The sequence below is a fragment of the Pipistrellus hanaki genome (assembly GCF_964339955.1).
Source record: "Pipistrellus hanaki genome assembly, chromosome: 9".
Taxonomy (NCBI): domain Eukaryota; kingdom Metazoa; phylum Chordata; class Mammalia; order Chiroptera; family Vespertilionidae; genus Pipistrellus; species Pipistrellus hanaki.
In genome coordinates this window covers 17,600,230-17,625,806 of record NC_140511.1, presented here as the reverse complement: position 1 = coordinate 17,625,806, position 25,577 = coordinate 17,600,230, and the positions used below count along the sequence as shown (strand labels likewise).

General features: G+C 38.1%; 1 protein-coding gene across 2 annotated transcripts in view; it reads left to right on the top strand.

The window, feature by feature from the left end:
• The window catches only part of ALKBH8 (alkB homolog 8, tRNA methyltransferase), a 49,206-nt gene that overhangs the window by 11,800 nt on the left and 11,829 nt on the right, over positions 1-25,577 (top strand). For both annotated transcript variants that reach the window (XM_084895152.1, XM_084895151.1), the window contains 5 exons: positions 1,458-1,589; positions 2,257-2,352; positions 3,929-4,033; positions 5,484-5,554; positions 25,074-25,180. In XM_084895152.1, the coding sequence (XP_084751278.1) occupies positions 1,458-1,589; positions 2,257-2,352; positions 3,929-4,033; positions 5,484-5,554; positions 25,074-25,180 (511 nt within the window). The remainder of the gene's footprint in view (positions 1-1,457; positions 1,590-2,256; positions 2,353-3,928; positions 4,034-5,483; positions 5,555-25,073; positions 25,181-25,577) is intronic.

The following is a 25,577-nucleotide window of genomic DNA, read 5'->3' as shown; positions in this document are numbered from 1 at the left end:
CTACTTTCAATAACTTTTTCAGTTATGGTTGATGTTCAATATTATATTATTGATAGTTACATGTTATATAAATATCTAATCACAGCCCAGTGATTAGACATTTATATAACTTACTAAGTGATTGCCCTAATAAATCTGGTACCCATCTGACACCATATACAGAAACATAGTTATATGTTTTTATTATTTTTTAGAGAGAGAAGAAGGGAGAGGGTTCGAGAGATAGAAACATCCATGAAAGAGAAATGTCATCCATTGGTTGCGGAGCCCTGCATACCCCTTACTAGGGATTGAGCCCCCAACCTGGGCATGTGCCCTGATGGGGAATCAAACCATGAACTCTTGGTTTCTGGATTGATGCTCTACCACTGAGCAACACAGGCTGGGCTAGAATATTATCGATTATATCCCCTATGCTGTACTTTACATCCTCATGACTATATTATAACTACCAATTTATACATCTTAATTAAGCCCTATACTTTTTTTACCCACCCCTCAACCTCCTTTCCATCTGGCAACCATCAAAATGTTCTCTGTTTCTCTTCTGATGGTTCATTTAGTTTGTTTTTTAGATTCCACATATAAGTGAAATTATCTGGCATTTGTTTTTCTTTGTCTGACTTATTTCACTCAGCATGATACTTCTAGGTCAATCCATTGTTGTTGCATATGGCAAGACATTCTTTTTTATGGCTGTCATATTCCATTGTATATATGCACCACTTCTTTATTCATTAATCTGTTGATGTACACTTATGTTGCTTCCTTATCTTGGCTACTGTAAATGCTGCATTGAGTATATATCTTTTTCAATTTAGCATTTCCGGTTTCTTCAAATAAATACCCAGAAGTGTAATTGCTGGGTCTTTCTTTGTCTCTTGTTATAGCCTTTGTTTTAAAGTCTATTTTGTATGGTATAAGTATTGCTACCCCATCCTTTCTTTTTGTTTGCTTGTTTCCATTTTCATGAAATTCTTTTTCCATCCCTTTATTTTCAGTCTGTTCAGCTAGATTTTGTCAGTTCTGAGAGATGGTTTTTCTGAGGGTTAATTATAATTTTGATGTGGTTGTAGGAAGATTCAAAGTTCACCTATGACTCCATCTTGTCTAGAACTAAAAAACATTTTCTTAGATTTAAAAAATGACTCCAGAAAAAGTAACTTAAGTTTATTTTGATTAAAAGAAGGAAAAAAAAAATGACTCCATTATGTTCAAACAGAATATTTAAGTAAATACTATTCTATTCGCTGTTGGTAATTGCAGTGGATAAAACGTATCATAATTTTTATCTTGGTCTTTGTTTTGTCCTTTTAGTATGTTGTGCCTTTTGGCATTCTTAGTTCATAAAATGAGGAGTGGGAGTTTTTGAACTAATAAATGGCTATTGGGCAGAGTTATTTGTATATAGGAACTTTAAGTTTTGTATGTGACTATTTTAATTTGGTTTTCCACAGCACAGTGGAAAGAGTTGGGGCTTCAAGCCTTACCTCCAGGCCTCAAAGTAGTAGAAGAAATTATTTCTTCTGAGGATGAGAAACTGCTTTTGGAAAGTGTTAGCTGGACAGAAGATACAGACAATCCAAATTGTAAGTAAAAACTTTAAAATTTGATTTTTAAAAGTGTCTGCAAAATGCTTTGTTACTGATCCTTCTTTTCTCCTCATTTGGCTTATTAAAACTGATGTTTCCTCAAAATTACCTAAAGTAGCCTGGATCCAATGTTAGACAAGCCACACTGACAAATCTTAGTAGTATTAATAATAAATAACATTATATAGCTATTAATTTTAAACTCCAAACTGGTTAATATTGATTAGCCCACATTAGTAGACCTAACATTTATAAGCTCTTTTACATACATCATCTTATATGATCCTCTCCCCTACGTAAGGCAGGCTTCCTCTGAGGAATTAGCAGTTCATTGCCATACCATCATCATGTCGTGGGAGCCTCCTGGAGATATTTGCAAATTAGCTACTGTGACTCCTTCCAGGTCATTAGCAGTCTGTGATTGGCAATGTATGTGTTTAGTTAGCTCTGTCAGATTGATTGGAAACTTTCTAAGTGTTTGTTACTATTTTAGACTTAAAAGGACAGCAGATATGAGTTAGAATGTTGATGTTATTAAAGACAATAACTTAGCAGTTAACAAAAGTTACTATATGTAATCCTTACTCATAATATTAATTTTGAAATACCTGAAGGAATGAAATTGTTCTTTACCCAAATAGTGTACTTTATTCTCTTCATACAGTTCAAAAATCCTTAAAACACAGAAGAGTAAAGCATTTTGGTTATGAATTCCACTATGAGAATAACAATGTACATAAAGATAAGCCATTACCTGGAGGTAAGTAATTGTTAATAAATGTTGATTCAGGGAAAAAAGATTTAATGTATTAGAAGTAAATCATAGTTGAGGGTGTTTTATTTGTCATTTTTAGGTGAACTTTCAAAACAGTTGATTAAACTACAACATTTATATTAACTAAATAGTGCAATTTTGTGTTAAAAACTTCATAGAAACAGATAAAGCTATAGTTTCTCTTGAACACTGTCTGTACTTACATACCTCTTCTTAGTAGTACCATTGACAGCTTAGAATATATTATTCCAAACCTTTACTATGTGAGTTTACATCCAAATATAAGTGTATAGTTGTTAATGTGAGTATTATGTTGTTTAATATATTACATGTATCACTCCAACTTGTTCTTGTCCCTTTAGAGATATTATATAATTTTCCATTTTTTGAATGATGATAATAGCTTATTCAGTTAGTTCCCTTTGGATAGACATTTATTTCTAGTTTTTAGCTTTTACAAGTAGTGCTTCAGTGAAAGCCTTTGTACATGCCTCTTCATGCACAAAGCAAGAGTTTCTAAAGGGAGATTAGCACATTAGGACTGTGTAAAGTTATGTTTATTTAAAACAACTATACCATGATATTCTTACCAAATGTGTACTGCTTCCCCCTACCCTGGCCAACATGTGGTAATTGTAAAAATTTTAACCTTATAATTACCTGATTAGCAGTGAGGTTGGCCATTTGTATTTCTTTTCCTGTGAATTATTTTTCATATCTGTTACCAGTTTTTTCTAATGATTATCTAATCTATATATTCTATATATATAAAAGCCTAAGTTACCTTTATGACTGATTGACCAAACAACTGGTCGCTAAGACAAGGAGGCAGATGCTCAATGCAGGAACTGCCCCCTAGTGTGCAGGGCGCTCCCACAGCCACCCAGCCTCCTGCGGTCCTTTTCCCCTGGCCAGCTGGCCCCAATCAGGACTGGGTGAGATGGGCCTCAATTGGCCCTGATCACTGACCAGGCTGAGGGACCCCGCACCTGTGCACGAATTTGTGTACTGGGCTTCTAGTTTATTAATAAGAACTTACTATGTAATATAGATATTAGTCCTTTGGTAAAATTCTTTGTTGAGTTTAATTTATCTGTATTTTTATGACTATGGTCCTATTTAAGGGTTTCTTCCAGTTCAAGTAAGTTAGTTCCACTTTTAAAAGTGTGTGTTTATTTTAAAGAAAAATAATGTAAAATAATTAGATTTAAAATAAATTGAAAAATTTTAAATTAAAGGAAAGTGATAAATTAATTTACAGTATAGAATATAATAAATTTATAATTTTATTGTTTTTTTTGCAAAATACCAAAATTATGGTTAGCCAAATTGTTATTTTTTTATATTTAATTTGATGAAATCAATATAATAACTTTAAAAGATTTTTAGGAAGGTTTTCTTTATATTTTGCTTTGCTTGTATGTTTATTGTTAATATTTGGATCTGACTACTAAATTAAGAACTTGTATGATTTTTATCAGAGTGACTGTGTTTTTATTCTTGGGCAAAACATGCAGAGTAAATACTGTGATATATTTCACCTTTAAAAAAATTACCTCAGGTCTTCCTGACATTTGTGATAGCATGCTGGAGAAATGGCTGAAAGAAGGCTTCATTAGACACAAACCCGATCAGTTGACTGTGAACCAGTATGAACCTGGGCAGGGTGAGTATTTCTTCTTTTAAAATTACAGTCAGATTTCATAACTAAGTAGATTGTGTAACTCTCTGTGATCAAATATATCATTTTTTGATATCAGGATATCACACCCTTAGTAACTGCTTATGTTTTGCTGCATTGACTTTAATCCCTTGCAAATCTACATGACTCTCTTCAGACACTTGAATCTCAAAGTGTAAACTGACACAATTGCTATTCATGACTCTTTTAGAGATGGAGAAGATTGCATTAAAAACATAGGAGATATGTATAATGGAAGAAACCAAATAATTTATAAATACAGGCACACCTTGTTTTATTGCATTGCACATTACAAATGTACTTTTTACACAACTTTTTTTGTTTTGTTTTTGGGTTTTTTAAAAAATATATATATTTTTATTGATTTCAGAGAGAAAGGGAGAGGGAGAGGGAGAGAGGAAGGGAGAGGGAGAGAGGGAGAGGGAGAGGGAAAGGGAGAGAGAGAGAGGGAGAGGTAGAGGGAAAGGGAGAGAGAGAGGGAGAGGGAGAGGGAGAGAGGGAGAGGTAGAGGGAGAGGGAGAGGGAGAAAGAGAGGGAGAGGGGGAGAGAGAGAGAGGGAGAGGGAGAGGGAGAGGGAGAGGGAGAGGGACCCGATTGTGGCAGGCCGGCCACAATCCACCAGTGCACAAATTCGTGCACTGGGCCTCTAGTGTATTATGATTCCTATTTACCAGTCAATTTTAACATTGATCTGTAAGCTCCTTGGGAACAGGAACCGTCTTATTTACTTTATATACTCTTACCATATAGCAAAGAGATGCTCAGTTATATAGATTAAGAGATTGGTGGAAGAGACCATATCTTAATTATTCATATACTTAGCCTTCACATCTGGCTATTGTTTGTTTTTGGGAATCCAGTGTTTAAGGGAAACATGACTTTGTTATTTATCTTTCATATCTTCTTCTTGGCCTGGGGTTGAGTAAATGTCCTAATTAAGCAATGACTTTCAAGTCTTGATTTTAGAATCAAGTCTCAATAGCACTTGAATGTGCACTTGAGAGATTTTTTTGTAAAATATATTTTATTGATTTTTTACAGAGAGGAAGAAAGAGGGATAGAGAGTTAGAAACATTGATGAGAGAGAATCATCGATCAGCTGCCTCTTACACACACCCTACTGGGGATGTGCCCGCAACCATGGTACATGCCCTTGACCGGAATCAAATCTGGGACCTTTCAGTCCACAGGCTGATGCTCTATCCATTGAGCCAAACTGGTTTCAGCCACTTGAGAGATTTTTAGTGTAAATTTAGTTTAATTTTATTTAGTCACATTGACCCTAAATGTTTCCTTTTAACTAATTCCTGATAATCAATGTTTTCACCATAATAGTGGGAGGCTATCTTTAACTTGTCTTGAATCTATTGAAAGGAAAAAATGAATTAACGTGTTTTCCTATCTTCCATCTCAGGAATTCCTGCTCATATTGACACACATTCTGCTTTTGAGGATGAGATCATTTCTCTCAGTTTGGGGTCAGAGGTAAGTATTTATACATTTTTATTAGCTATCAACAAATGTCTTACCTTATACAATGCCCTTTTCATAGGATTTCCCACATTTGTTAATTCAAATGAATTAAGATTTTTTAAAAATGGTAAGTAAAGACACCATTAGTACTTTATTTCTTGCAGAATGTGAAATTATCACAGCTTCTTTTAGATGTTGAAAGGTTTATCTATAAGCTCATCAAAAGCCAAGAAAAGCCCTGTAATCTATTTTTTACACATTTATTTTTAGTTTTTATATTTTTAATAATTGAATTTATTGGGTGACATTGGTTCATAAAACTATAAAGGTTTCACATATACAATAAAATACCAATATGTGGCCTCTGGCTTCTACAATAAAGACTCATTCTTAAACACCCCCCCCCCCCAAAAAAAAAAAAAATCATCTGCATGCTGTATTGTGAATCGTCCAAAATAAAGTCTCTCTGTCTCCCTATATCCCTACTTTGCCCACTTCCGCCTATCCCACCTCTAAGATTTTACTTGTATTTTATTTATTTATTTTTAAAATATATTTTTATTGATTTCAGAGAGAAAGGGAGAGAGAGATGGAAACATCAATGATGAGAGAGAATCATTATCAGCTGCCTCCTGCATGAACCTCCACTGGGGATAAAACCTGAAACCCAGGCATGTGCCCTGACCAGGAATTGAACCGTGACCTTCTGGTTCATAGTTTTTTGCTTAATCACTGAGCCACACTGGGTCTGGCACATTTTACTTTTTTTTATTATTTAAAAACATTTTAAAATATATTTTTATTGATTTCAGAGAGAGAGGGAGAGAGAGATGGAAATACCAATGATGAGAGAGAATCATTAATTAGCTGCTTTACCTGGGCATATATGCCTTTGACCAGAATTGAACCTTTCTGTCCACAGGTTGCTACTCTATCTACCGAGCCAAACCAGCTAGGACACACATTTTACTTTTTTTTTTTTTTTTAATATATTTTATTGATTTTACACAGAGAGGAATTGAGAGGGGTAGAGAGTTAGAAACGTCGATGAGAGAGAAACATCAACCATCTGTCTCTTGCACACCCCCTACTGGGGATGTGCCCACAACCAAGGTACATGCCCTTGACCGGAATCGAACCCAGGACTTTTCAGTCCTCAGGCCGACCCTCTATCCACTGAGCCAAACCGGTCTTGGCACATTTTTACTTTTAAAAGTTAAATAAAATCTAGACTTTTCTTGTGCAGTAATTTACTGGAGCAGCATTGCCATCTAGTGGCTAAAGGTAGTAGCTGCAAGCTATAGTAAAAGGAAACAACTAAAATGTACATGCCTGAATTTTGATAAACTTTTTCACGTATATTACCTCATCCAGTCCTTTCAAAAACCTTGAGTAGTGCAGGGAAATGCCTATTTTTACATATGAAGAGTAAGATATTCATGTTTACTCATTGACTTGTTTTTAGAGCTGAACTTATCTTGAACTGCTAAAGAAGCTCTATAAAGCAAAAATGAACAAAAAAAACTCATACACAGATAACAGTATGGTGATTACTGGAGGGAAAGGGGGTAGAGGTAGGTAGAAGAGGATAAAATGGAGATAAATGGTGATGGAAAGAGATTTGCCTTGGTGTAGAGAACGCACAATACAATGTATAGATGATGTATTATAGAATTGTACATCTGAAACCTATATATTTTATTAACTAATGTCACCCCAATAAAACAAAAAAGATGTTATCAAAAACATGATTTTAAATGATCTATGCAAGCTGCATGTACAGTTTTAGATAGAAATCAGAATTTTAAATCTAGAAGAATCCAATATGAGATCTTCTAATCTAACTAGAGTTGCTTCAGAATGTGATTTTGTTCCTAGGGGTGACTACTACTTCATTATATATTTTTTATTTGTGTAATTTCCACCATTAGGCCTTCAGTGCTTTGGCTTTTAACCTTTGCTTAACTTGTGCGATCATAATGATAACATGACTAAAGGGTAGTGCTATTTGTTCAATAAGACAAAACTATCTTATTAACTACATGTGTGAATTCTAATTAAGTGCTTTCAAAAATAATTTGGATGGGAAGAAAAAAGAAAGAGCTCTTCTCTGTCTGGTTTGTTTGCATTTTACTTCTTGTCCTGGTTTGTAGCTTTAAAGGGCCAGTAAAAAAAAAAATCTTTGTTTTTTCTTCTCAAGAAATGAGCCAAAGATAAATGGAGGTCAGAGTGTCAGCTTAACTACATTAAACATGAAAGAGCATGGCTTTAGATCTGTTGCCAAGTGGACTTGTTCATAGCTCACCAGTGACACAGGCAGGCAATGGCAGACATCCCTCATAGAGTCAGAGGCTGTGCCTACCACACAGGACAGGAGGGAGCATACACGGGCTTCTGCAAATCGCCTGGGTCTGAAAAGAAAGAGGAAAGGGCTCAGCCAAGCCAGTTTGGCCTCAGGGTGACCAACCAGCTAAGGCATGCCTTCTCTTCTGGAAGGAGTGGGGGAAAGCGAGGTGCTCTTCCTGTCTATACTTCCACTCCTAGGGAAGTTCTCTCCCCTTCTAGGGACACATGAGGAAAGAGAACTAAGGGTTCCTCCCCACCCTACAAGGTCATTATGTAGTTTTAATTAAAAGTTGTAAAGAAGGGAAAACTTACCCTTTAGTTGCACTGAAACTCTGCTGTAATCGTCATCTCCATTTGATGTCTCTCTAGAGGCATGGAATTTTTAGCTGCAAATTTGAATTATGGAGTCTTTGGTTAAAGTCATCTTTGTAATAGAAAGCATGCATTCTCTAAGTTATGACAAGAACAGTAGATTTTCTTATAAAAGAGAGTTTTTGGCCTAGGAACCAAGACGGCGGTGTAAGTAAATGCTGATACTGATACTCACTGCCTCCCACAACCACTTCAAAATTACAACTGAAATACAGAACAACCATCATTCAGGACCACCTGAAATCTGGCTGAATGAGAGTTCTACAACTAGAGAAGTAAAAAAAAAAAAAAAAAAAAAGTACTTTGAGATTGGTGGGAGGGGCGGAGGTGTGGAACGGGCTGGTCTAACACCCATGTTTTTAATTGGAAGGAGTATCTTTGCTGTGAAGGCTTCCGTGTAAGGCAGGGGGATCCCAACTCCACACTCGCACCCCCCTCCCTCCCAGTCCAGTTTTCTATAAAAACCAGCGGGGATTGTGGCTGAGTGACATGGAGGCTGCCGGAGACCCAGGCAATTTTTCTTAAAAGGGACAGTGCATGGACTTAGACTCAGTCCCTCTGGGCTCCGGCATAGGGCAATAGCTTTGGGCGGGGGGCGGGGGGGGGGGATCAGGGACATATAGGAAGGAACTGGATTGTCTGGCGTCAGAGCAAGAACTTGGGGGTGGCTTTCTCCCAGACTGGGGAGCTCGCAGGAGTCATTGCTCCTATGCTGAGACCTCCCATGTTGCAGAGCTGCCTGGGACCCATATCCTGATTTCCATCAGTGTGGCTCACACTGTTCCTTCCACCCTGGTGATTCCCTGAGATCATGCCCCACCCAATTTGCAGCCCCATCCAAACTGTTTGCAGTGACTTTTCCATATGGATGACCTGTTCTGGCTCAGGTTTCATTCATTTTTAAAATCTCTCAAACAAGCAGGTTTGGAGTCAGCAAGAGGCCCAAGACCCGGCACTAGCTCCAGCTAGCCTTGCTGCACAGCTTGGCCTTGCCTGGGCATTTCCAGCCCAATACAAACAGCAGCCTTCGGTATATCTCTGTAGTTACTGCCGATTGGCTGAAGGCAGTGGCTGACTTTGCACCTCCTGGGAGGCCCCAGAGCCAGTGCACCCAGTGGACAGCTTCAGACCATACCAGATTACAACTCTACACATTCACAAGCAACACACTTGAGGGGCATACTCAGTGACCACCATAGCCCACTGAAGCAAGTCCTCCTCCATAAGGGTATCTCCTGCACAGCAGCTCTCCCACTGTAGTCGCAGCTGGTCCTCACAGCCAGTTGGCCTGGAGGTCAACTTTTCCCAGTGACACCAGCAATCAAGGCTCAACTACAGTAAGACCGGGCACACAGGCCACAGAGGAGTCTACCTAAAGTCTCCAGCTCAGGTGACTGGGGAGGCTAAGTCACTGGGCCCTAAGGACACCTACTATACGAGGCCACTCTACCAATTCCAGGAAACATAGCTCTACTTAATACATAGAAATAAATAGCGGGAAGCAGCCAAAATGTGGAGAGAAAGAAACATGTCAGAAGAAATCTCCAGAAAAAGACCTAAATGAAATGAAACAAGCAAACTGCTGGATACAGAGTTCAAAACAATGGTTATAAGGCTGTTCAAGGATCTTAATGAGAGCTTCAAGGGACTTAGTGAGACTTTTCTAGGATCTTACTGAAAACGAAAGACATGAGAAAGGTCCAGTAGAGTTGAGGATGCCACGAGTCAAATCAACGATTTGGAATATGGGGAAGGCAAAAGAAACCCAATCAGAAGAGCCAAAAGAAAAAAGAATCTAAAAATATGAAGATATATAAGGAGCTTGTGGTACAATTTCAAACGTGCCAACACTCACATCATGAGGGTGCCTGAAGGAGAAGATACTGAAAAGCTATTTGAAAAAATAATGACAGTAAATTTCCCTTACCTGGTGAAGGAAATAGGCTTACAAGTCCAGGGATCACAGAGAGTCCCAAACAAGAGGAACCCAAAGAGGCCCGCATCAAAGCATGTCTGCAAGGGAACTCCCATGTGACTGACAGTTGATTTATCAATAGAAACTTTGCAGGCCAGGAGGGAGTGGCAAGAATTATTGAAAGTGATGAATAATAAGGACCTACAACCAACATTACCTAGCAAAGCTCTCATTTAGAATGGAAGGTCAGATAAAGAGCTTTACAGACAAGAAAAAGCTAAAGGAGTTCATCACCACTAAACCATTATTACAGGAAATGTTGAAGGGTATTCTTTAAAAAAATTATTCAAATTATTTATTGATTAAAGTATTCCATATGTCTCCTTCTCCCCCCCCCCCCCATTGATCTCTCCCTGGCCACTCCAACCCCCCATCACGTGCCCTCACCCCCTTAGCGTCTGTGTCCATTGGCAATGCTTATATGCAAACAAATCCTTTGGTTACCTCCCACCCTCCTCTGCCTTCCCTCAGATTACAGTCAGTTCAATGCTTCTCTGTCTCTGGGTCTATTTTTGTTAATCAGTTTATGTTGTTCCTATATACCACAAATGAGTGAGATCATGTGGTATTTATCTTTCTCCAACTGGCTTATTTCACTTAGTGTAATGCTTCCAGGTCCATCAATGCTGTTGCAAATGGTAAGAGTTCCTTCTTTTTTACAGTAGCATAGTATTCAATTGTGTAGATCAGTGTTTCCCAAAGTGTGGTAAGCGTACCCCCAGGGGTCCAGGAAGAGTTTGGTGGGGGTAAGCGTTGCACCAGAGTTTGGTGGGGATATGCACTGCACTGTGCTTACCTGCGCCTAATTCTACATTCTCATGAGTACGAGGGGTACTCAGCGTTACGAAAATTATAGAAGGGGTACACATATGTCAAAAGTTTGGGAAACACTGGTGTAGATGTACCACAGTTTTTTAATCCATTCATCTGCTGATGGGCACTTAGGCTATTTCCAAATCTTAGCTATTGTAAATTATGCTGCTGTGAACATAGGGATACATATATCCTTTCTGATGGGCGTTTCTCAGTTCTTGGGATATATTCCTAGAGTGAGATTACTGGGTCAAATGGGAAGGGCATTCTTTAAGAGGAAAAAGAAAAAGGAGGAGGAGGGAAAAGGAAGGAAGAAGAAGAGGGAAAACAATCTGAACAATAAAATGGCAATAAATATGTATCTATCCACAATAAATATGTATCTATCCACAACTGTATCTAAAAATCAAAATGAACAAGGAATCTAATTATCAAAATAAACTAATGAATAAAATAGAACTAGAGACATGGAAATGGAACAGACTGATGAATCTGAGAGGGAACGGGGGAGGAGGAGGGGGAAGATATTAGCCAAAGATCTTATATGCCCCTGTGCATTACCTGGACACAGACAATAGGGTGGTGAAGGCCTGGGGTGGGGCAGGAACCTGTTGGAGGAGGGACATCTGTAATACTCTCAACAATAAAGTTAAAAAACAACAGCAACCCCACAACTTTCCAAACAAAAAAAGAAAACACCAAAACAAAATAAAATTGCAATACACTATACCAGCAATTTTAAACCGGTGTGCCACAATAATTTTTAAAACGTGCAATATCTGTCTATTTAGTTGAGGCACTGATATCTTTTCCATTAGATTGTCAAATAAAAAAAAAAAATGACAGCAAAAATAAAATAAAAAAGCTTTTAAGTGGAAGTGCATCTTTTTCAACTTTGAAAAAATATTTAGTAGGAGGAGGCGGAGGCGAAGACCACAGGGGCAGCAGTAACCCGAGGTAGCAGCCGCCAGCTCCTTCCCATTCTCACCCCAACCCGACCCCGAGCGCCTGGGGCCAAAGGGGAACATGGTTAGACCCACATGGTGTGTGGTGGACGTTGACCCTGGAGGAGAAGCAGAGGAGGAAGAGGATGGCAGTGCAGAGACCACCCTGGATTCTGAGGACGCTGAGGAAGGAAGAGGAGGGGGAGAGGACCAGGACGACTCATTATCCGGAGGAGATGGAAGAGGACCACACGGCCAGTGACTGCAGGGAAAGCAGCAGCTTCTGGAGGCACTGCACCTACAGCAGCTCTCCAGAATCTCAGCGAAAAAAATTTGAAAGAATTACACAAGGATTCATTTGAAGGCCTGCTATTCCTCAAGATTTGTCAGCTATTCTTCCTGGAAGCAGTATGGTCATTGGGAGGAAGACTCTCAGAGTTCAGCTTTGAAGAGGAGCTCAGATTGCCAGACGGGACTAGCTCTTCCGAATTTCCTGAGATGCCAGGCCCTGGGGCTTTCTTGGAAAGCTCTTCAATACCCCCCAACTCCCCACCTTCTTTTACACCCCCTCCCCACATCCCACCATTTCTGGGCTCTGGGGCCACCCAAGTATGCAGGCCAAATCATTCCTCACTGTGAGTGGGGAGGGGAGACCCAGAGGGACATAGTTATCTTTTGTTCAGGTGAAAGGAATCTCGTGATTCCTGGTGATTCTGGGGGAAGACTCACTCTTGTATAGTTACGATAGGTTTGTTCTGCTGTAAAATGCAGACTGCCTTTCTTGCACATGCATGTCTAGAGATACACCCTTGACATAAACATCCTTGCGGTGGTGAGCTGGTAACATTATTGGACAAATAATTAGTTCAGCAAGTACCATAAGACTTGGTCAGCTAAGGATGAAATGACTATTTACCGTATTTTTCGGACCATAAGACGCACCGGACCATAAGACGCACCAGTTTTTAGAGAAGGGAAATGAAGAAAAAAAGATTCTGAAACAAATAGTGTCCTAAAATATTTTATGTGCATTAAAACCCAACATCACAGTCATAAACACATGTAATCAACCCTGTAAAGTAAACAGCAGCATTTAGAACCATTTTAGAGCCGGGCAAGCACACACAGACCACACAGAGCCGGGCAGGTAAAAAAACTTTTTTTTTACAGTATATGTGTAGGCTATATTTGGACCATAAGACGCAGGGACTTTTCCCCCCACTTCTGCGGGGGGAAAAAAGTGCGTCTTATGGTCCGAAAAATACGGTAATGTATATATACTTAAAACCAGGAACAAACTTATTGTAAATAAGGAAAAACTTCTTTTGATTAAGACTTATCTGGAAAAATGAATCTGAAAAGTATGAAGATAGTAACAACAATTAGGTGATATTTCAAATATGCACTAATTTTTTGAACAGAGAATGAGTCAGATATCTTTGTTTTGGTATTGTTTTTCTGATAAAATATGATAGCAGTTAACTTTTATGACTTGATTATAAAGAGCCTGTCCTCCACAAAAAAGTTATTGTAGTCTTTATCAGTTTATCTAAAGTTTCTCTTAATCTTTTAATAATCCAAATTATGTCATTTTGAAGCACTGATAATATATTGTTATTTTCTTTTCTTCAGTTATAAAAGCCCTGGCTCTGCCAGATCTTCAGATGTTAGGTGCTTTATCAAATTCAGGAAGTATTCTATCTTTTACAAGAATTGTGATTTCAATTTTTTTTTTTTTTGTATTTGCATTGCATTGGCTGATCCTTATAAGATACACCGAAAGACTGACCAAAAGAGTTACCATAAAAGATAGAGATAGCTGTGGTATTATTGAACAGAGAAATATTTGGGCAAACACTAATTTTGTAAGTTGGCTCATTAATAAATATTTCTTTTTAAAATATATATATATTTTATTGATTTTTTTACAGAGAGGAAGGGAGAGAGATAGTTGGAAACATTGATGAGAGAGAGTCATCGATCAAGGGCATGTACATTGATGAGAGAGAGTCATCTGGTCAAGGGCATGTACCTTGGTTGCAGGCACATCCCCAGTAGGTACATGCCCTTGACCAGAATCGAACCCGGGACCCTTCAGTCTGCAGGCCAACGCTCTATCCACTGAGCCAAACCGGTTAGGGCTGTAATGAATTTTAGAGAGAGTGGAAGGGAGAGGGAGAGACAGACACATCGATTGGTTGCCTTTTGCATGCATCCCAACCAGGGCCGCAGAACCTGCAACCGAGGTATATACCCTTGATCGGAATTGAACCCGGGACCTGTCAGTCTGTGGGCTGATGTTCTATCCACTGAGCCAAACTGGGCAGAGTACTTCTCTTTTAGGAGTATATTGTTTTAACAGACAAATGTTTCGTTATTTTCTGATATTCAGCACACATTGGGAAAAAAACACCTATTTTATTTACAGAGCTTAAAACAACAAATATAGTCTGGGCCCTGGACACATTGACCCCATCTCTAATCTCAGATTCAGCTCTCAGATTTTCATATAAGCAATACAGTGTTTTATAGCCTCTGAAGCCAAGTAACTTTTCCTTCTCATTTTTGTCTTGACTCCAGGCACCAGACTTTAATTTTATCTGATAGTCCTTCGAATATTTACATTTCTGAAATTCTGTCAAATTGATTGTCTTTGCTATGTAGCTTTGATCTCCCTTCTCTATCCTTCATAGATTATTTGTGATCATTTCTAACATCCCAGTAGAGCCCTTACCATTAAAAGGATAATGATCTGCCCCCTCTTTGGGAGTATATTTCTTTTGCATTTGTGTGTGTGTGCAATGCACATGCTTTATCTTCCTTGATTATTTCTATATGACTGTGTATATTGATGTAGATGTGGAAAGAAAGCATAACTCTGATATGGGATATTGTGTTGCATCATAATACAATCAACACGGCATTGGGAAAACTTTTTCTTTTTATCCAATAGGTCTCAAAATTTAAACACTCAAAATTTCTGTGGACAAGTAGATCTGTTGGTTTGTGGGCCAGAAATAAATGCTGTACCATATTTGATCACTAGAGGCCCGGTGCATGAATTCATGTGTTGGGGGTTCCCAGAAGGTTGGCTAGCTGGCCCTGCCACCTTGTCGAACTCCCAGTCACACTCCCTGTGGAGGGGACAATTTGCATATTAGCTTTTATTATATAGGATGTTTACTTTTGTACATTGAATATATTTTCACTCTTCAGCATTTTCCCTACCAAGTTATGTTCTGATGATATCCTGTTTCTGTGTAATTTCCTCTTCTTTCAAAATATCTTGGAAGCTAAAATTCCCTTTTGTGTAAATTTGACAATTGAGATTCTACTGGCAGTTCTTAGTGTCTTCTTTATCTCCCGTATATGGAGTTAGATCTTTATTCATGCTCCTTCAGTGAGGATAATGGCAGAGATATTTCAGCCAGCAGTCAGTACAGTCTGCTTCCTAGTGCAGCAGCATCAGAACATTTTGCTTTATTTGGAGTCTTCAGAGTACTGATTCTTCTGTCAGTTAGGATTTGTGCATTTACTGTGTAACAAGTCAGCAGCATTGTACCACCCCACCTATACTGTAGAACTAGAATAAAATTTATCATTTGAATGTAGAAAACTACAGTGAAAGCCCATGTGGGAGATGTAGCTGGAACCAGTGGTTGGTTGTTAATTAAAAAGTCACTTAACTTGGAGAATAATAATAGTAAAATATATGTGCAGATTTCAAACCTTTTATGTTAACTTACAATAAACTTACCAATATTTCGATGTACAGCCTTTCTTTCTGTGAGGGTCCACAGTCTGCCCTGTCTTTTCAGTTTTTATTTCTTTAAAGTGAAACAAAAGCTTAAAGATATTCAAATTTTGTTTTTATTTCCAAGATTTTATTATTGAATTGCATCAGTTACAGCAGTTTATTAATTTGTTCATTTTCATTGAGTCTTTCATGCAATTTAGTTTATATAGAAAAAACCCTATTTTTTCATATTCAATTTTCATTAGTTTACATAATATTAAATTAAATTAAATAATTGCAAAAGAAATACATAGCCAGCACAGAGATATTGGGGAACATACACAATTAACTTGTGAAGTGTATAGCTCAGTGAGAGGAGAAGTACCTAAACATATTGGAGAGTTGCCTATTATCATAAACACTTAGGGCATGATTGTGCTCTACAGAAGAAATGGAGCATATGATTGGTTAAACGGATGATTGTTAAAAAGAGCTTTTATTTATATGACAAACATTGTCTCAGGCAATGTGGGAGATACAAACATATTTTCCAGCCTTGATTATTTTCCTCCTCAGAGTTTGGACCTGAGTATGTCCAACTCTAAAAGATATTTTCTCTCCTCTAACTCAAAATTTATTATCTTTCATTTTCAGCCATTTACCACTCACTGCTATTCTTCCATGCAAAACAAAACAAACTTTTGTTATTTTCTAGGTTTCCAGCTCTGGCTAAATCTCCACCAGTTGATTAATTTAAAACCTGGGAAATATTCTTGACATGTATTTTGAAGATTATAAATTTTGCCCTCAAGCACTGTTTTAACTATATTCACACCATTTTCTTTTAAAAACAATATTCTACAGGTATAATTGTCATATATTAAAATAAACCACATATTAAATATTTTCTCATTAAATCTTTGCTACTCTTAAGACAATGATATATCCCCTATCTCAAAGGTTTTCTCAGCTCCCTCTGTTCCTCAGCACCTTGGTATTTCCAGAATTTTTAAATATGGGAATCATACAATATTCTATATGGCTTCTTTCATTCAACAAAATTATTTCAGATTCATTTAAATTTTAAGTTTGTTATCTTTAGTTTTTTCACAAATAATATAAAACTTTAGTACACTGTAACTCTGTTATTCCCTTCTAATTTATATCCTATCGTGTATTTGAATTCTCTTAATTTTTAAAGACATTTCTTTGGTTTGTATAGTCAATATTTATTTAGACCTATTTACCATCTTCTTTGCTCTTCTTTTTTGTATCTCACATATTCTGTCTAGGATCATTTTCCTTTTGTATAATATACAGCATTTAAATCTCCTTCAGTCTAGGTCTACAGATGGCTATCTCAATTTTGTTTTTGGTCTGTAAGTGTCTTTATTTCACCTTTATTCTTCAAGGCTATTTTCATAAGGTATATCATTTGAGGTTGGCCGTTATTTTCTTTCAGTGCACTATTTTGTATTACATTATTGCCCTTGTTACCTTTGACAGTGGTCTTTATTTCTCTGGCTTCTTTTAATATTGTTTACCTATTGTTTCCCATATTTTTATTTGATGTTCTAGGTTATTTTGCATATTTTCATGGGTTTGTTTATTCTGTTTAGGATTTACTGGATCTGTTGAATCAATGGATTGTTTTTTTCCATCAGTTTTGGAAAATTCCTGTCCATTATCTCTGTAGATTTTGCCTCTGTCTCATTCTCTTCATTTACCTTTTCTATGTATTTTTTCAAATTGTTTAAAATATTTATTGAGTATAATCTACTAGACAGAATCTAACAAGTAAATAAGAGTTAAATCTAAAAAAATTTTTAAGTGAAAGTGTTTCAATCTCTGTAGCCTTATCATAGACAAAGTAAAACTTTAATTTTACTAAAGTGGTTTGTGATAGACTTTTGAGAATCCATTTTTTGAATGATGGTGGATTTCACTTCACAGGTTCTGCAAACAAATGAAACTATAAGTAAGAGCTGATAGCAAGTCTCTGAGTGCAAACACATGAGCATGATAGTATTATCTCATAGGCATTTAAGCTTAGTTTTATACATATTTAATATTGAGTATTTAGTGGTAGCTAAAATGTCTCCAACTTAGCATCTTTTCTATACCAGCTTACTTTTCTGTTACACAATGTTTATTCTGCTCTCTATTGTGCATTTTGGCAGTGTGTTTAGACTCAAACTAAAAGATGCCTTCTCTTTTTATTTTGTAACTAGAGACCCAATGCACAAAATTTGTGCAAAGGCTTTGGTCCTGACCCCTTCCCTTTTGCCACTGTGGCTGGGGGCCTTTGCCGCCGCCCCCGCCCACCACTGCTGTGGCTTTGTCCAGAAGGAAGGACATCCGGGAGGATATCCGGTCTAATTAGCAATTATACCTTTATTAGTTTAGATTTACTTGAGCTCAGCCAGATAAAGCAGTTCAAAATCATCTATTCATTCAGCACTTAGGACCTAATATTGTTAGGTGGAGTTGTGTTTGAAAGGTAGAATCTGCTGACAAGTGCTATACAATATATTTGTTTGCGATGTTTTCTTTTAAACTTTTAGCCTAATCTAATTTTGCTTGTTTCACATATGCAGTACTATAGACAAGTTCCCAGGTGTGCCCTAAATATGCTCATGGTACCTGATCAACTAGGAAAATTTTCACACCTGAAAAACAGAGAGTGATGTGCTTCTCACATCCTCTCTAAAGCAATGGGAAATAAGTTCCTTTGGGCTACAGTGGTATTTAGCTGCTGCAGTTACTACTTGCTGGATCATTCTTCTGTGTCATAAGGTATCTTCTCATCTTCATGTTCTAATGTGAGATTTTTTCCCCTTCATAATAAGAGTACTAAGGCCTCTACTTTATGAAAGCGCTTCTCACTGCAGAACAAGGGAACAGAGCTTGTTTAGTCATTTCAAACTGGAGGTCATGTGTCCTGTATGTTGGTTTCAGGATGTGTTGCTGACATTGTCTCCTTCCTTTGAGTTCCACATGATTCCTTTTTTGAGAAATTTAGCAAATGGATTCAAGACTATTGTTTTTGTTATTGTTTTAAAACATACTTTGTTAAAAGTGAGGTAAGGGATATTGGCTTGGTAGTTTTTTTATTTTTTATTTGTGTTTCTTCAAGGATAGAAACTAAGCAGGCAAGATATGTACACACATAATATCTTAATAAAAAGAAAAATAAAATAAAATAAAACTTAAAAAAAAAAGAAAAGAAACTAAGCAGGCTTATATGGGACTAGAGGCCCAATGCATGAAGTTCATACAAGAATGGGCCTTCCTTTCCCTGGCTGCCAGCACCGCCTTTGCCCTGGCCCGGAACTGCCTTCCCGCCTTCCCATGCTGCCCAGAGGCCCGGAGCTGCTGGAGTGGTGTGGAACGCAAGCGTCCATCATATTTGTTGGGTTAGTTTGCATACTCACTCCTGATTGGCTGGTTGGAGTCACAAAGATATGGTCAATTTGCATCTTACTCTTTTATTATTGTAGATGTCTGTCCTTTTAAATAGTTTGAGCTCTTATTTGTTTGAGCTCTCCCAAAGTTAATATATGGTATTTAATAAATGTTCAAAAGAATGAGCTGCTTACAATTAAATAGTTGAATCTTCAAGCCCAGTCTAAAGAAGAAACAAAAAGCAACCACCAAAAAGAAACTAAGCAGGCTTATATGGGACTAGAGGCCCAATGTTCAGTAAAGTAAATTAAACTTTTATTTAATTTGGCCATATTTTGCTATCATATTAAGTATTAGAGGCCCAGTGTGTATATTGGGGGTCCGTCTCTCAGCCCAGCCTGTCCCCTCTCATAGTCTGGGAAATCTCATGGGTGGGAGGCGACCCGGCAGTCGGGGAAGGCAATGCCCCCATCACACTTCTGCTGCTGCTACTACTGGCAGCGTAAACCTCGGCTGGCCCTGGTTACCTGAGCCTCGGGCGGCCCTGGGTGGCTGGGCAGCTGCCATCCAAAGCTTGCCTGCGCCTTGGGCCGGCCCTAGGCAGCTGAGCAACCGACATCCGAGGCTTGCCTGTGCCTTAGGCCAATCCTGGGAGGCTGAGGGGCTGAGGGGACTGGGGACTCTTAAGGCAGGCACCCTGGCAGGGCTGAGAGGACTGGACACGGCCATTTTGTGGCTGTGGGTGCTGCTGTCTTTGAGGCCATAGCAGTGAATTAGCATATTCCCTCCTTATTGGCTGTGGGCATTGCCATCTTTGAGAAGGCATGGCAGCAATTAGTATATTCCCTCTCTATTAGATAGGATAGATAGGTTTAAGGGTTACTGACATTAGCCATTGGTCTCTAAGGTATCCTAGGCAAAATTTATATTAATTCCTCTCTCAGAAAAATATGGCCTACTGGCAAGCTTCTCTTCCAGCTACTTATCAACTTAGCAAAGTATGCTTCTAGGAATGTCATCTTTTATAGAGAAAGAAAGCTATATTTGTTTTACTAAAAATGTTCAAAGTTCTTCTTCCCCATAATAGACTAATTATCTCATGATATGGTAGGATTCTACATTTGTAAACCCAGAGAAAGTATATAAACAGACATTGTTCATATTGCTGTTTCTTCTTAAATGTTGTGTAGCTTCACTCTGTGTCCTTGCATTTGTGAATCTCTCTCCCTTTTTCCTTCTTTCTTTTCGCACTTTTTCAAACATAGTTGACATGGCCATGATGAGGTATATGGAATTCCTTGTTTGCTTTTTAAAATAAATTAATTTCATTTGAGAACAGTGAAAGTATTAATGCAACAGCAAATCATTTATAGTTGGCAGGCTATGGGAAACAGGTAAACTTCTGTCTATTCTGCTAAATTCTTTTTTTTTTTTTTTTAATATATTTTATTGATTTTTCACAGAGAGGAAGGAAGAGGAATAGAGAGCTAGAAACATCGATGAGAGAGAATCATCGACCAGCTGCCTCCTGTACAGCCCCTACTGGGGATGTGCCCACAACCAATGTACATGCCCTTGACTGGAATCGAACCTGGGACCTTTTAGTCCGCAGACCAACGCTCTATCCACTGAGCTAAACCGGTTTTGGCTCTGCTAAATTCTTAACTATGAAATGTTTTCTGCATTATCGTCACTTCTGTCCTCTCAGCTTTCATCATTCTCTATGAATCACATACCATTCTTCTCATTATATGGTTCCTTGCCCATATCCTCTTTGGGATTTCAAAAGGTTAATGATCGCAGTCTACTTCTAACCAAAAGGTTCAGGATTAAGTTTTCTTCTTTCTCAGAAGTGTTCTAGCAGCAATACATTCTTCAAATCCCTGTTCAGCCAGCATGGAGATTGTTTGTTATGAACCTTATCATTATTTGAGTGATAGAGTGATAGCTGTGTCTGGGGCTTTATTCTATTGTATTTTGGTGTATAAAGGTTTTATAAGATTAGAATGTCTGGGGTTTTATGTTTGTTTGCTTTGAACTGAACATTATCCTCAGTCATGTTCCATGAACTTTCTGTAAACTTGATCTTGATTGACTCTGCCACCCCAGAAAATAAAGAAAATAGGTAAAGCCAATACGAATAATTGGAAAAAACTCCTGTGGAGCAGGGCTAGCACATGGCAGAATGAGTCAGCTGTTGCAACAGAGCATTACTGGTTGTGAATCTTTAGTAAATTTTCTTTTAATCTTATTTTTTGTCATAGGAAATATACATGCAATTTCATAAGTAAAACTTACTTTCTAAATTAAAAATTATACTCTCACATAATATAGCTGTGAGATAATAGAAAAAAATATATATTAGTCTTTGCCCAGGTTCTTGGCACTGATCTTCTAAAACCATATCATTTCCTAAGTGATTAGATTCTAGTCCTAATATTTTGTCCTAATATTTTTGTCTTTCATTCCAGTTCCTAACACGGAATTCCTAAGTCCTCTTGAATTTCCTGGGTAACAGCAATGTCCTTTTTGTATTGAAATGACTCTTATTGGGCTTCTGGCTGGGGGCTGGTCACCAGAAAACCCAAGCAGTGATGAACAGCTTAGAATTTTCAGCCCTGCCCCTCATTTTTCAGATAGGGAAGAGGTGCTGGAAATGGAGCTAATAATTGGTTAACGTGATGAAGCCCCCATAAACATCCCAATAGCTTAGGGTTTGGAAAGCTTTCAGGTGGATGACCACTTGGAGGTGCGGGAGAGTGGTGTGCTCAGAGCTTGGAAGCTCTGTGCTCCTTCCCACAAACCTTGCCCTGTGCACCTCGTCCAGCTGGATGTTTATTTTATCCATTGTGGTATCCTGTCAGTAAACTGGTAAACAGTAAGTAAGCTACTTCCAAATTAATTAGTGTCGTGTTCACACTTCTGTGTAAGTTTCATTTATTGAAACTGAGATTTTCCTATTTTGAAATCACTACTCTCTGTTGATAGAAGAGAATACATTTGAATTTAACAAGTATGTAGATATTGTGTATCTGTAAAACATGTTGACTATTAATTAGCCAGAAACTGTAATGTCCAGGTGGGCAGAGACCATGTCTTTTATTTACCATTGCAGCTTTTGATGCCTCACACAATATATACAACATGGGCAATAATAAGTTTACACTTGTAATACAAATAAATAATACAATAATTAAGAAATAATAATACAAGAATAAACTCTGCAATTCACATATAACTCTTAGCCTACTTTTGCCTATCCCTGTATTTGTCTACTGAATGAATCTAGAGTCTAGTCTTTCAGAATATTTTTCTTATCAACAATTTTCATCCCTTTAAGCCACAAATGATTGTCTTTAATAAAATAATTAATAAATATGCTCCTCATTCTTTCCTATGTGTAGACCTCAGCATCTGTTCAGAAAAGTGAGACCTATATACTAGTATATTGGCTTAAAAATGGGCCACATACCCAGGTTGGTGTGGCTCAGTTAGCTGGGCATTGTCCTGTGCGTTGTGAGCTTGCTGGTTTGATTCCTGGTCAGGATACACGCCCCCTTTGGAGCTCATTCCCTAGTAAGGATGGAGTGTGCAGGAGGCAGCCAATTGATGTTCCATTCTCATATCAGTGTTTCTCTCTTCAACTTCCTCTCTCTCTAAAAATCAATAAATTATTCTTTTAAAAAATGATTTAAAAAATTGGGCCACACTGGATTTTTATTCCCAACATTTCATTATGAAAATTTTCATACAGAATATATTTACCACCTGGATTCTACACTTAACATTTTAACATATATGCTTTATCAAATATCTGTCCTATCAGTATTTATCTTCCTTTATTCATACACTTGGGGAAGTTGCAGGCATTAGTATACTTACCTCTGAAACTTCAGACTTCATCTTCAACATTTATAAATAGAATGTTGTTGGAGTAAGACTATATGAAATTATATGCGGTAATTTGGAACAGATGATTGTTGGAAAATTAAAGTCTATCATCTTGCTTTCTTCTCTTTTTAAAAAAATTTATCTTTATTGTTGAAAATATTACAGATGTCCTTTTTCCCCACCAACCTCTTCTTCCCCTTGGGAGGTCAGATAAGAAAAGTGTAAAACAGCTTAGACCTGTATAATTCTTTATATTTCCAAAAAAATTCATGTGCACTATCTAATTAGATATAGCATTATTATTATTAACAAGAGGCCCAATGCACGAAATTCATGCAAGGAGCTCTGCCCTCCCAGCCACGACAGCTTGCCTCGGCTTAGTCCAGAATGTCGTCTGGAAGGTCGTTCGGCCACCTGGTCTAATTAGCATATTACACTTTTATTATAGAAGCTAGCTAACAGTTATTGAATGCTTACTTCATGCAAGGTATTGTGTTATGTTTACCTTTAACAAAAGTAGTGTGCTAAATTCTCTTCATCCCACTGATATTTTTCAAATGGATTGATTTATTTACTTAATAATATATTTATACCCTGTGGCATGCCTTTTAAATTCACACTTATCTATATTTAGACTTAATTCGTTTGGTGTTTAAATGCTGAAAACAACATTTTCTTGAGTATTGTCTCTTTATAAGTTGCTATCTATATATATAAAGGTATATATATATATATATGTATATATATATATATATATATATATATATATATATAGCTATAGCTCTGGGGGGTCATAACATCCACAATGACCAGAGGCTTGACCGAATGCCAGGCTTCATGCGCAGTAGGCAAGCGGGCTGAACAGCTGACCTCTGAGAGAGAGGGGGGTGGGGGGGGGGTGCTGGGCTAAGCAGCAGCAGCTGCTGGAAAGGCCCAGAGAGAAGCAGGGTGATCAGACCTTGCTTCTCTCTCCTGGCCTCACCAGCAGCCAAGCCTCTCTCTCTCTCTCTCTCCCAGAGGTCAGCAGTTTAGCTCACTCGCCACAGCCTGAGGTGGCTGCTGATCAGTCCTGCCTCTATGATCAGACCCAGAGATAGGCCCGGAGATGCTGACTGGCATAGAAATTGACCGATCAGAACCAAATCTAGGTGAATTGCAAGGAGTCAGTGGCTGCCTAGGAGGAGGGGCTTTGGACGCTGACTGGCATAGAAACCAACCATTCAGAACCAAATCTGGGTGAAGTGCAAAGAGCCATTGGCTGCCTAGGAGGTGGAGCTTTTGATGCTGACTGGCATAGAAACTGGCAAATCAGAACCTAATCTGGATGAATTGCAAAGGTCGAACCTAAGGTGGGAGCTGAGGAGGGGTTTTAAGGGAAGAGTGATGGAAAATGTTCATGTGTTCTTTGATTATCTCTTGTAAATTAGCCTCGAATATTCAAAATGGTGCATGACTTTAATGGCAAAATTGATTATATGAGGACCTGTAGCACTTACTGATTTCTCCTTGGATTATTATTATAATTCTATTAATAATAATGGTCATTAAAATAATAATGGTCACTATTTTTTGTATTTACGTATGCCAGTATATTTATATTTGTATCATTACATATTTAATTTATTAAACATTGTGGCACAGAGGGATTAAGGGGCTTGCTGTCCCTTAGGTCACATGGCTGGTAAATGGAAGAACCAGGATATGGAGGTTCAGCTCCACGGTCCCTGCATTGGACCACTTACCCTAGTGTTTTGTGTAGTATGTATGGTCCTCAGACCACCTGCATCATAATCTTCTGGGGTGCTTGCTAGAAATGCCAACTCCTGGGCCTCTCACCCTAGACCTGCTGAGTCTCTCTATGGACGAAGTAAGTTTTTTAGTCATTCAGTTGAGTTTTATGAGCATCAAAGTTTGAGTGCACATAAATTCTCTAAGCATTGTCATGTTTTAATCTCCGTTAGCCTAGAAAGATAGTCAGAATCGGTGAATTATTCTTCTCCTTGGAGTGCATCTTGTGGTTAATCTTTGTGCTTTTTCCTTTACTTCCAGATCGTCATGGATTTTAAGCACCCAGATGGTGTCACAGTGCCAGTCATGTTGCCTCGTCGGAGTTTGCTGGTGATGACAGGAGAATCTAGATACCTTTGGACCCATGGGTACGTATTGAGATGACCTTGACCACAGATACCCTTTGCTTTGTGAGAGTTCTCATTCTTTCCTATGAGCCACCAGAACCATGCCCCAGGCCTGCACATTGAGTCCTCTGGGTTTAAAACCCAGGGACATCTATCTCTTTTTATACCTTTTCTTTGAAAAGAATTAAAATTTAAAGAAAATTGCAAGCCTAGTACTGTGAACTATCTTCACCTTTCACCTATTGTAGATTTATCAAATGTGAACGTTTTGCCATGTGTTTGTCTCTCACATGTTATCATTATTACTAGAGGCCCGGTGCACTAAATTCCTGCACAGGGTGGGGGTTGTCCCTCAGCCCAACCTGCACCCTCTCCAGTCTGGGACCCCTCGAGGGATGTTCAACATCCCTCTCACAAC